The sequence below is a fragment of the Dermacentor andersoni genome, chromosome 1 (assembly GCF_023375885.2).
Source record: "Dermacentor andersoni chromosome 1, qqDerAnde1_hic_scaffold, whole genome shotgun sequence".
NCBI classification, from domain to species: Eukaryota; Metazoa; Arthropoda; class Arachnida; order Ixodida; family Ixodidae; genus Dermacentor; species Dermacentor andersoni.
In genome coordinates this window covers 153,233,435-153,245,968 of record NC_092814.1, presented here as the reverse complement: position 1 = coordinate 153,245,968, position 12,534 = coordinate 153,233,435, and the positions used below count along the sequence as shown (strand labels likewise).

Sequence of the window (12,534 nt, the reverse complement as noted above, 5' to 3'; positions counted from 1 at the left end):
GTGGCCTCTTGCTTCAACGCGAACTAAGCGACGAGAACACAGCGTGGTGCGCCTAGATGTGTAGACTGTCTCCATCGCAGATTGCTTCCAAGATAGCGGCTGTGCGGCTGTGCCGTATACAGCAGCTGCCGGAGTAGAGCGCCTCTTTTGTTTGCGCCAGTCCCACACGCAAGTTTCGGGAATGCCAAACGCCCGTGATGCGGCCCGATCTCCATCCGTCTCCGCACACCTGATCATTTTCCTTTTAATTGTGGCATCTCGTGTCTACGCAGTCAGCACTTCCATGCTGATAGAGCAAACCAGTGAGCAAACGCAGAAAACGGGAAGACGGACAATGTACTACTACAGCACATGGAGGGAGCTACTGCAGCTAGGCTCGAAGTGTGTATGAGGCGGCCATTTGGAAATGTCGACGGCGATATGGTAATGCAGATTTAGGGTCGTATTCTATTATAGCGCGCACACAATTTTTGGGCCCGTTTTATCGGAAAAAAAGTGCACGTTAGATTTGAGCAAATACGGTACGTCCATCTGGCACCTCAATCTGTTACTTATGTGGGACTAATGTCTCTCCCTTCTATTCCCGATGGCGATTACGTCTTGACTCCCATTGTTGACGTTCCATTGGCCAGAAATGTCACCGTTCCCTGTACCGTTCTCACCATTTCTAATAACCGCACATCCCTTTCCATCTTGAACTTTAGCTCGCGCACGGAACTTACCCCAAATGGCATGACTCTGGCCAATGTCTCTTTTCTTGATGAGTATGCCATTTCTGCATTAGTTGCCGGCGATCCTTTACTCCCTGCTACATTTTCCACCCCACCTCAAGCCATACAGCTGATTGTGATATTACCAAGATGATCGTGCCTGACCTCCTTCCAGTACAGGCTGCTGATATCAGGCACATGTTGATGTCCTATCGCGGCATCTTTGACTTTGATGACCGCCCTTTGGGCCAGACATCTGTCGTCACTCACCGTATCCATACTGGAGACGCCAGCCCCATCAGACGATGTCCTTATCGTGTGCCCCATGCTGAACGGCAAGTAATTCAGTGCGAGGTCGAAACAATGCTAGTGAAAAACATCGAACCTTCCTGCAGTCCCTGGGCGTCACCGATCGTGCTAGTAAAGAAAGATGGTAGCTGGTGCTTCTGCGTAGACTACTGTCACTTGAACCAAGTCACGCAAAAGGACGTCTACCCTTTGCAGCAGTGAAAAGTGCAGAAAGTCGATAATTTTTGTTCAACCAATGTTATTCCAAATAAATGAGTCATCAACAAATGGTGGCTCAAAACATAAATGCCAATCCCTGCACGAGAATGATGCAAACGGTATCGGCACAAATTCTGAACAAAAGTTTATGATGGCCTCAAACGACGTGGAAAATGCAGTGATACAAACGCCTCTCGGCCGCTGTTGCATATGGCTGCTCGTTATCACAATTTGCGTGGCTTGTCGCACTAAAAATTATGTTGAAAATCTCTGCAATGGCAACCCACTGCAACGTCGTGCAACGTCACATTGATGTTTACGAAATGGCCCTTCCTGTGACACTCCTCACGGGCACAGCGGCACTCGAGCTATGCAGACGCTAAATCCTTTTGTCTTCATCATGCAAATTGTCCAGTGCTTTCCTGGCTCGCTGTTATCTGCCAGCGATGGAAATGCCATGTTGACCACGGACACATGGACTGCACAGGCATTCAACGCACCGATCATACACGTGCCAGATATCCTGCCGTTCGCGGAAGTAGAATCTGTGCTACGTCACCACGAGGGAACCAGGATACATGACCTGCAAGCAGCGCCACCATGGATTACTGTGACTACAAAAGCGCACGCACCAGGCAACGCCAGCTATGGGCACGGCGGCACTCAAGCTATGCAGACGCTAAATCCTTTCGTCTTCATCGTGCAGATTGTCCAGCGCTTTCCCGGCTTGCTGTTATCTGCCAGCGATGGAAATGCCATGTTGACCACGGACACATGGACTGCGCAGGCATTAAATGCACAGATCATACATGTGCCAGATATCCTGCTGTTCGCGGCAGTAGAATCTATACCATGTCATCACGAGGGAACCAGAATACGTGACCTGTAAGCAGCGCCACTATGGATTACCGCGACTACAAAAGCACATGCACCAGGCAACGCCAGCTATGGGCACGGCGGCACTCGAGCTATGTGGACGCTAAATCCTTTCGTCTTCATCATGCTGATGAGGAAGGAATATGGAATTTGTATTTGATCAGACAACTGTTTCTTGATCATGTTGCCGTGCCCGCAGCAGTTTTGTGGGATTATGTCAAACTGTGCAGACATAGTAAAGAAATTATTGCTCCTTGGGGGTGATATTGAAACAAATCCTTGACCTGAGCTAGCCCAAATTGCAAAACAAATAAGGGAAATTGCTAGTGACATAAAAGAGATAAAAGAGAAGCGTCTAAATGACATAGATAATAAGCTTGATGCAATATTGGAACTAGAAAAGAAAGTTGAGACTTATCAATGTGAAATACTAAGCGTGAAGCAGGTAATGGAAACTATGCAAAAAAGAATAGATAACCTTGAAAATCAAAGCTGCCGGTCTAACCTTATTGTGTATTGTGTAACCTTATTGTAATGTACTATGTGTATATCGAACTCCTGTTCACTGCCATGATATATGGAACACTGCGGCATGCCGCATCCCTACAAGTGCACTTCTCCTATTGGAGACGTGATCACTTCTCGCGTCTTCGGAATATTTAATGCCGAGGAACTTGAAACAGAACTGTTTTGGTGGATGCTGTCATAGAACATATTGAATCTGAAGGGCAGTACATGCCACAGAGGAAAAATGAGCAGGGTGGTCTCAATTTAGCTCGCTGCACTTATGAATGGCTTGTAAAAACTGCATCTGTTCATTATAGGGCAAAGCAGGTCACCACTTTGCTTCAAAAAGGCAAAGGCGTCCCGGTCCGATATGCACTCGAGAGAAACCATGGATGGTACTAGATCTTTTCACTGACTAGTGCCAGGCATGGGGATGCCAAACTGTAGATGTCTGAACCACCAGATTTGTCTTTTTGTAAGCAAGGGCTTTCGGCGAATGGCATTTCAGGGTTCCGTAAATGGCTAAAACAAATCCGAGCCCAACCTTAACTTGGATCACACCACATCTGCATTTCGCAGAAAAACCATTGCAGCAACAGCGCGCTGCGCCAGACTCATCTCTCTGCAATTCATGGGCCTGCGCTGAATGTGATTCATTCATGCTCGCACAGTTACATGTGAGTGGGAAGGAGCTCGGATGTTATGCAAGCTGAAAGCCACTTTCTAAACTAACAGCACGTGTGTAAAGTCAGCAGACACTGACACAACAGCCAGAGGAGAAGGGCTGAGAACGAAGAGACCGCAAGGTGTCGGAGTGCTGAGAAGCACGTAAGAAGAGACACGTGGACTTTTTAGGGTGATTGAGAAGCAAGAATGGACCCGTCATGGTTACTTAGTGGCTATGGTGTTGGGCTGCTAAGCACGAGGTCGTGAGTTCGAATCTCAGCCACGGCAGCCGCATTTCGATGGGGTAAAATGCGAAAATGCCCGTGCACTTAGATTTAGATGCACGTTAAAGAACCCCAGTTAAAGAACCTCACTATGGCGTGCCTCATGATCAGATCATGGTTTTGGCACGTAAAACTCCATGATTTAATTATATTTTTTTAAGCGAGGACGGCTGGTTCTGACAGGAAGTCGGTTCTGAAACTCGACACAACGCACTGCCTGGCTCATTGCCCACATATGCATGACGATAGGCTGTTTAAGCAGCATATTGTTGGTTATTATAACGGACATGCGGCCGAGCACATTCACGCGCAATTTGCAGTACAGGTGCGCTGATCACGGTACGGTATGTACCATACATGCTAATTTGCTTCCACAGTGCATCTATTTCTACCTTTCACGCACACGAGGTGCACTGGGGTCTTACATCTGGGCGATGCGGGCTTTTAGGGCTAGCATTGTGATCAGTATATCAGATCCATTCCACAGCACGAACTACTTGTGTCATTTGTGTGAAAAGAATGTCAACTTTTGTGTGTTTGGCACAGCCTTGAAGAAGCAGATCACTAAATTCCTACTTTTCTTGATCTCGAAAAACTGACGGGGACATGTGGAGGTCTCGGGTAAGCTTCAGATAGGCATATTTCATATTTCGAATTATCAATATAGTATCAAACTATTTTGCGATCCCCTTCGAGTTCGGTATACCCAGGATCGATGGTAGCATTTCCGCTTTTTCAATTCTCAATAGAGAGTTGCAGGTGAGTGCTTGTATTAGTCTTCCTTTTTTGCTTTTTTCAGTCAACTGCTGTTTTTTTACTGAACAGGAGCGGTATTTCTGAAACAAAATGCAAGCTTCAAGAGTGCGTTCTTGAACCTTGTCTGCGGTGATGTGCAGCCAGCTTAACTTGAAACTTCTACTTGCTTAAAAGGACGTCTTGTTGGGCGAGTTGGTCACAATTCATCTTGGGTACTGGGCGCGAACACACACAAGAAACAGGGAAGGAGACGAGACAGAGCGCCACTTACAACTGTTGTAAGTGGCGCTTACAGCTGTAGTTGTAAATGGTGCTCTGTCCTGTCTTCTTCCTTGTTTCTTGTGTGTGTTCGCACCTAGTAACCAAGATGAATTCTTCTTGCTTCTCTAGCACATGCTGCTGTTGAAAAACAGAAGGCATGTTTGAGCATGCACATTTTTGTTACTGTTATTTGACTTTAGGCACTACAGTGGTTTGTATTGCAATCAATTTGTGTGGATGAGCTCACGGGGGAAAAAAATGCACGGGTTAAGACGTTGGAATGTAATCCAAAAGCCACTAAATGGGCTTGATGAGGTCCACAGCCGTGATGAGGACAAGGCAGGGGAGAAATGCAGCATACCAATAATAGATCCCTAATAGCTGACAGTTAAGTTTCTTGCATGCTTGTAACAAATATCGCTAGAACACATATTCAACCTATGGATATGTTTGCTTGATGCTAGGTAAACTACCACACTAATTGTAGTTTTATGGTGCTTCAATTATGTGAGCAAGTGGATTTGTACACTCATGTTTGTCTTTCATCCATGTAAATATGCTTAGAGCTAGGTTTTGATGTTCTTGCTTTCTCATTTAAATTATTTGCAGGCAAAGAAAGTGTTGGCCCAAGTCATTGTCGCTCTGGCGCACCATGGTTACCTTGACGCAAACGGTGGTCACTCCATGGTTCAGTTTCTTGTTCGGCAGTGTGCTCTTCCAGATGATACAGTAAGCTTTATGTGCTCATACCAACATCTGGTTACTTTGCATAGCAGCCCTTCCTATGTACACACTTGGTCAAAAAAACTTATGGCCGCTATGAACGGCCGGGGAGCGGCTGCTCCCCGCTATCGCGGCGCTGCTACCGTCGGCGCGCACCGCCGATCGCTTGCACCCAGGATAAAGAGGGCGAGGGAAGCATGTATCTTACTCTGAAGCATCCTTTGATTACAGCGCATGTGAAAAAAACTAGTGCGCCGTTCGTTCTGCTCGTCTTGTGGCCGCCTTGTGCGAGTGAATGCGGTGGCCTTGGTGAAACTGCCCAGTTTTCATGCAGCGCATTATAGTATAAAAATTGTCCTAATCCAGGATGTCTACCAACCGCGAAAACTGGGAATTCTCAGGGATTTTGAATAGTCTGGAAAAACTCGGGGAAAACTCAGGAAATTTGTGCTTCAATCGGGGAAAATTAACTGTCATTTTATTGAAAGGTAACGAAAGTCTCCCTACTGTGCTGGCTCGAGTAAAATAGAGGAATCGTAACGAATTGTCTTTGACACCGTGTCGTCGGCTGGAGGAATTGCCAGTGTACAGTCAACGACCGATTTTTCGGACGCCTGATTTTTGCGAAATGACCAATAACGCGGATTGCTTCGCGGCACCATCACGTCACCGTATAAGAACGTCTGTAATTTCAGACGTAAGAACCCTTCGCTGTCCGATTTTCCGGACTTCTTGCCGTGACCGCAGGTCCGAAACGGCATTAATCAAAGCTAACACCGCCGTTTTGATTATCTCGCCGCCTCGAACGCTCTCGTACGCAGATCCGCTGGCAGCCGTAGCCACCACCGCGGCAACGCTAGGCTTAGCTGCTTCGACGTTCGCTAGTAAGGTTCTTGCCGTTCGGTGCCGTGTGTTTCATTGAAAGAATTCACCGCTGTCAGTAAATGCACCGACTCCGCCTGTGTAATCCTCGCGATTGGCTTCGAAGCTTAAAAAGCATGACGCATTGCATAATGCTGATTCCCGAAAGGCAGCTTCGCCTCTGTGCAGGAATGTTACGCGGTGAAGCGTACGCGAAGTATTGCGGTGAAGCTTAAGTTTGGAAAGGGGCAATTGTCACGGGACACTGTACGTATTTCATAATTATACACGCGTGCTCCCGCCATCTCATGTCTCAGTACGAGCACGGATATGCCTAATAAGTGTACTGGCAAGTCTTCAGAGCTTTTCCTGACGTGCCTGTGAGGATTTGAGCCTAAAGGGCAGTAAAAGTCGTGCATTAATTTTTTTGGCCTGCTCGATTTGATTTTTCAGACGTTTTCGTGGTTTCTAGGGAGTATGAAAAATCGGACGTTGACTGTACAACTGACCAAGAGCATGCTTCAAATGGTCCGTGGGGCAAACACGCGGCAGAACGACAACGAAAACAGAAATGACCATCCCATTGAGGAATGATCGGGACAGGAACTGTGCCGCCTCTTCCTTGAAGGAGCTTGAGCTCAAAAAGCAAAGTGTTGGCTGACACAAAGATGCAGGTGGCCCTCATCCAAACCAAAATAATCTCTTGAAAACAATGAAACACAAAACGGAGGCATTGTGCGTGGGCTAAGAGTATGTGAGGACAGTTGAAGTTGACTTTTCAACTGCTGAGAAAATCTCACTTGTGACAAAGTTCGGGCCTAATGCCTATGATCTTGCTAGCACGTGATAGAAATAGCTCATTTTCGAAAATATTTGCTTCTGTATGCATCTCTTTTTATTCATATTTGAAAATGTTTGACTCAATTTATAATAGGCTTTATCATTTTTCTATTTGGAATATATTTTATATGCTGTGAATTTTACTATCCCCTACCTTCAGTTTTCTATTTTGAATAAAATAAACACTATTCCTTACTATTCAAACTTGATTAAGTTGTTGTTTTTTAATTTTTTTTAAATGCTTACTTGAGAGTAACAGCATCAGGTGATGTGGTGTCAGCCTGTCTTGACATAAAATAAAGTTCGGTGTTGCTTAAGGAAAACCTGAAAAACTCGGGGAATTTGAAAATGTCAACTTGGTAGACACCCTGTAATCATCGAAATTTCCTATTACAATTTTATCCTAGACATCCAAAGGCGGGAGTCTTTGCATTATGCTTTTAGATATACATTTTGAATGAATTTCTCAGTGCGATGAAAACAAAAGAAAAAATATAAACCTGACATCTCTGAGTGCTATCTAGCGTTGTACCAGGTTACATTGTAATATACAGGCAATTCACTCATCGTTTATTTAAAAAGGACCAGAAGCAGTAATTTCGACTACAAAAGCTTTCTTCTGAAAGGGCCTGTAATCACCGTTACAATATTTCAAATACGTAGAACGCACTTTTCCACTTAAAAATGACCACACGATTGTGTTCGATGTTGAAGTTCTTTAAATGAACCCACAGTGAGATTACGAAAACTTTTCGGAACTAGAAGATGTTTACCCTGCCTGAGCAGCCAATTGAGTTAAACCCATTTCCTCAGCATTTTGGAAGGTGCCCACTACATGGCCTTTTTTGATGTCTTTGTGCATACTGCCTCATTGTCGTTAGGGCCCACTTTTAAGCACACATGAGGCCAGTGCAAGTTTATCCCATTTCCATTGGGTGCCATGCGTTTGAATCACGTAGACCATGATTATAACTTTCTCGCACAGTGAAGGTGTCATGCCAGCGGTGCTGTCGCTGTCATTGGTTCACTGGAAGAGGTATTTTCGGATATAGCATACTAGGCGTCGTTTGTCTCCACGAGGAAGGGCTTCACAGGTAGTTTTAAAAAAAGTGTGTTATACCTAGCATCCTTTCAACCAAAGTAGGGACCTTGGCTAGTTTACAGTCAAACACAAGGGCAAGCTGCAATTGTTTGGGGCAATCACGTACAAACCACACTTAATGCCTTGAAGGCATCCCCCCCCCCCCCTGTGATTTCGTTGAGAGATGCAGGTGACACTCTGAAGCTTATGCTTTCTTGATTAATTTGCTACTTGTGACATTCATGATGACAAATACAAGTTGCCATTGTGGCACATTATTCAATACAGCATTCAGCTGCTGAAGTCAGATCTTAGCTACGATCCTTGCAAAGTGCCCGTGTTCATGCATGCACAGGACTATTCATAGCGTTGTCCCTTTAATTTGGTCCAGGAAAAAATTAGCTGATGATTACGATACACGGAATTGCGAAATTTGAACGTATCGTTTTTGACAGCGGCCGCCAGAGACTTCCGCCCACTTATCGAGCATACGCTGCAAACAGCATAATAGCTGGTTGGGTGGCTTCCACTTCGCCACCGCTGCATTCGTGCCACGCTAGTTTTTCACAAGTGCTTTATCAAAGGGTGCTTGAGAGTAGAGACATGCTTCCTTTGTCCTCTTTATCCTTGGTGCAAGTGAGCAGCGGCGAGCGCCAACGGTGGTAGCGCCGTGATGGTGGAGCGCAGCCACTCCCTGGCCGTTCATAATGGCCTTAAGAATTTTGACCAAGACTGTACATGGCAGTGCTTATGTATCCTGACTGAAACGAGCGGCTGTTTCCAAGCTTGTAATGTACCTTATATTTGTTTTCTTCCAAGGCCAAGCGTCCCACCGACTTTGACTATGTGAGCAATGAGGCCCTGCGTACAATGTGCGAAAATGTTTTACAGCTTCTAACAACCACCGTGGATGACATTGACAAGGTAGATGAATTTTATATGCCTAAACGCCGAGTTGCTCATATTTTGTTGTTCTACTGTGCTTATTTGCTTTTTGATTTCAGATTATGTGGCCTTCCTTATTTGAGTACTTGTTGTGTGAAGAGTTGACCCCGGCTGTAGGAATTCTTTGCAAGTGCCTTGCTAATTTTGCTTCGAAGAAGCGGGATGCAGGTTACCCTATCGAGATCAACTATGAGAAACATAGTGAGCAAGTTTTATTTGCTTTTCAAGTTCACAAAGTTTAACCTGCAGTGGGATAATGCAACTCTCTTTTGGTTCTACTCTTCATCATTCCTCACTGGATTTCACACTGCTGTGATGCCGCAATTGCTAGTATTGGTCACTTTATGCATTAGTGAATAAGAAAGAAATAGAATCAAAGGAAAAAAAATACGATGTCATCTAGTTCCTGCTTTCTCTTTTATTTTGGACTCTCCCTTTTTCTCAGGTTCAACACTTCGACCTATGCGTGTTCTTCAGAATTATCCACCATGGCAGTTAAGAACTTACTGCACCCTGCTGCTATTCAGGGTGCTCCACTGCGGCATCTTTCATAGCTTCATCATTCAAAATCATTGAAACTTCTATCCTCAGTTAAAATTTACATCGTAAAGTCTTTAGAAAGAGTGAAAATTTTCATTACCAATGTTGGGTGCTCAAAACATTTAGTGCACTGGTTCTTGTGGCATCCTAACAGGTAATGTTGCAAATGTCTAAAATTTACTTTAAACTGCATTAATTCCTGAGAGTTCTTGGAGCTATGTCTCCTGGCTGACATTTCAGATGATTTCTTATTGTAAAAAAAACTAAGTGTGTATGTTTATCCCATTGCCAAGAAAGCTTATATATCTGCCCAAGTTAGCAACATTTTCTTAAAGGGTTAACAGCGCACATGGACAGTGACAAAGAGAAGAACAATAGGACATATAGAGCTGATTAGCACTGTGTCCTGTTGTTCGTCCCTCTGTCACCGTCCATGTGCACTGTTTACAAATCCTTTAAAATGCTTTACCAACTAGCCCACCAAGCCATCCTTGTGAACATTTTCTTGTTTTTGTGGAAACTGGGTGTATTCTTTTTCTTCTCTGCTGTGCAGCAAATGTGCCCAAGCCACAAGCCTTGCTGGCACGATTGCTGGTTGTTCTGGGCTCTCCTTTGATGCACCATAACCGAGGAGTCCATGTCCTACGCCTGTTGCGTTGTTTGCCTGCACTTGTACACCGTAACCTTGTAGCCCTCTGGGACACTGTTCTACCCCAGATGGCTTCTCAGTTGCAGTGTAAGTAGCTCTGTCTTGGTTGAAAGTTACACCACTGGTATGCAGGAGAATTGGGCTGGGCTGATGGATAACTGATAATTTGTTTAAATTTCATTTCTCTAAAAAAAAAAATGCAACTGATTAGCACAGAAAATGAACTCTTAGCTTGCATTTCATTATTTCCCCACACTTGAGCACCAGTGACATGGAATTCGAGGATGGCATTGCCCCTTGTCTTTCGATTTAATATAATTTTCTGGCATGTCAAATCTCTGCACTCAGTAACAGTTACTTGTATATTCTGAAACTCGGTTGGCGCAGGACAGGTGTAATTGGAAATCGCAGGGAGAGGCCTTCGTCCTGCAGTGGACATAAAACAGGCTGATGATGATGATGACACGTGACTTTATGAAACCTCTTGACACTGGGTGAAGTACATGGTACTGAAACCAGGCAGTTGCCAAGACATATGCTTGGCATTAGTGGTAGCTGAGTCATTGTGCTCTGCTGAGACCACCAGCCAGAAAGATGAGTAGGGGGAGTGGCCAGGGCAAAAGCCCAGCACTGGAAAGCAACTGTGGCTGGAGTAGCTTCAATGGATGGTGTTGCAGACAGCACAGGCCTGCTTTGCATGCTTCTCCACATCACAGTGAAGCTCTTTAGCATTATTCAGGAGTTTCCAGGAGTTATTCCCGTGGCACTGTATTTCTCAGTGTTTTCCGGAAGTACTGGAATGTAAAGTCACTTGGCTTCACTAAATGTATCCAGGAGTTGGGGGCTCAAAACTGCTGTTCGCAGTAATTGAGTTCAGAAAATCAGAGGCTCCATAGGCGTGCAATTTATTTCTTAAGGTGGCAACAAAATCCTCATTTGTATTACAAAATCTTTATAGTTTTCTTCAATTTGTAAGACGTGAGCAGTGCCAGGTCTAACTACTGACTGCATTTTGTGACCCTTGTGTCCAGGTGCACTTGACAACCCAGAAAATGGTCTGGACAGGGAGGCTTGGCAAGAGCAGATATTGGACCTGACCCAAAGATGTTTTGTGGAAGTGGACAAAGAAGAATGGACTCTGTCATTGGGAAAGGCTATGCAGGCCCAACTTAGCCTGTATGGTGCATACCCGGATGACAAGGTCAGTGTAGAAAGTATGATATGCAAAATGTGCCTATTCATTCCAAACATGCCCAAGTTACTTCTTCCATCATTTATGTGATTTCTCTCGCATAATGCAAGTAGTTATTTGCAAGGAAAGTTAGCATATACAGTTGATCCCGATTATATTGAACTCTGATATATCGAACTATTGCCTATATTGAACTGTGGTAACATCCCCTTGGAAATCCCTTGTAAAAGTATAGCACTGTACTATGCACATGTCAAACTGCCGTTCACTGCGAAATTCAATATATTGAACGCTGCAACGTCTTAGGCCTTTGCAAGTGTGCTTCTCCTGACGGTACCGTCATCACTTATTGCTTTAACGTAAATATTCATGCCGACAAAATGGCACTGTTTTGGCAGATGCTGCCAAACAAATTATCCAATCTGAAGGGCATCAGAAAAAATAAGCAGGGTGCGTATCTCAAAGTGTGGATGGCTCGTGCAGTAAGTGCCTTATTTGCACTCCATAATGGCAAACTTGTGTTAGTGAACTTCACCACTGCACAGCTGTGTATTGAGGTGAAGCATACTAATAGCGGAAAGATCGTCGTGCAGTGAATGTTACTACCTGCAGCCGTTCGTTATTGGAAAGGGGATTGCCCCGATGCTTCAAGAACGCAAAAGGCCTCCCAGTCCCGTACATGAATTCCCCAAGAATGCATGGATGGCACTCTATCTTTTCACTTAGTGGCTCAGGGCATAGGAAGCTGAACTGGAGATGTCTCCACCGCCGGGTCCATTTTGTAAATTTTCCGTTAATGGCATTTTTGGGTTCCGCAAGTGACCGAAACGAAACTCATCCCCCCCCGCCTTGTCTGATTTTTACATTACAGCGTGAATTTAACAGAACCACCATGCACCACATTCGTCCTTTGCGAAAAGACTATCACGGAGTGGTGCACAAGACTCTGCGATTCGTTAACCCACAATCCATGCTGAACACGTTTCATTCATATTTGTAGGGACACATCAGTGGAAATGGACTCGGGTGTTCTGCAGGTGCTAGAAGCTACTTTCGAATCAAACAGCGTCTGCCTGGCTGACTCATGGCCAACGTATGATGATCGGTCATTTAAAGAGCATATTGTAACAGACATG

General features: G+C 44.8%; 1 protein-coding gene across 2 annotated transcripts in view; it reads left to right on the top strand.

Moving 5' to 3' along the window:
- c11.1 (maestro heat like repeat family protein c11.1) overlaps positions 1-12,534 on the top strand; it is a 213,933-nt gene that overhangs the window by 85,585 nt on the left and 115,814 nt on the right. For both annotated transcript variants that reach the window (XM_050194373.3, XM_055062171.2), the window contains exons 13-17: positions 5,177-5,296; positions 8,892-8,996; positions 9,077-9,218; positions 10,111-10,293; positions 11,238-11,407. In XM_050194373.3, coding sequence (XP_050050330.1) covers positions 5,177-5,296; positions 8,892-8,996; positions 9,077-9,218; positions 10,111-10,293; positions 11,238-11,407 — 720 coding nt within the window. The remainder of the gene's footprint in view (positions 1-5,176; positions 5,297-8,891; positions 8,997-9,076; positions 9,219-10,110; positions 10,294-11,237; positions 11,408-12,534) is intronic.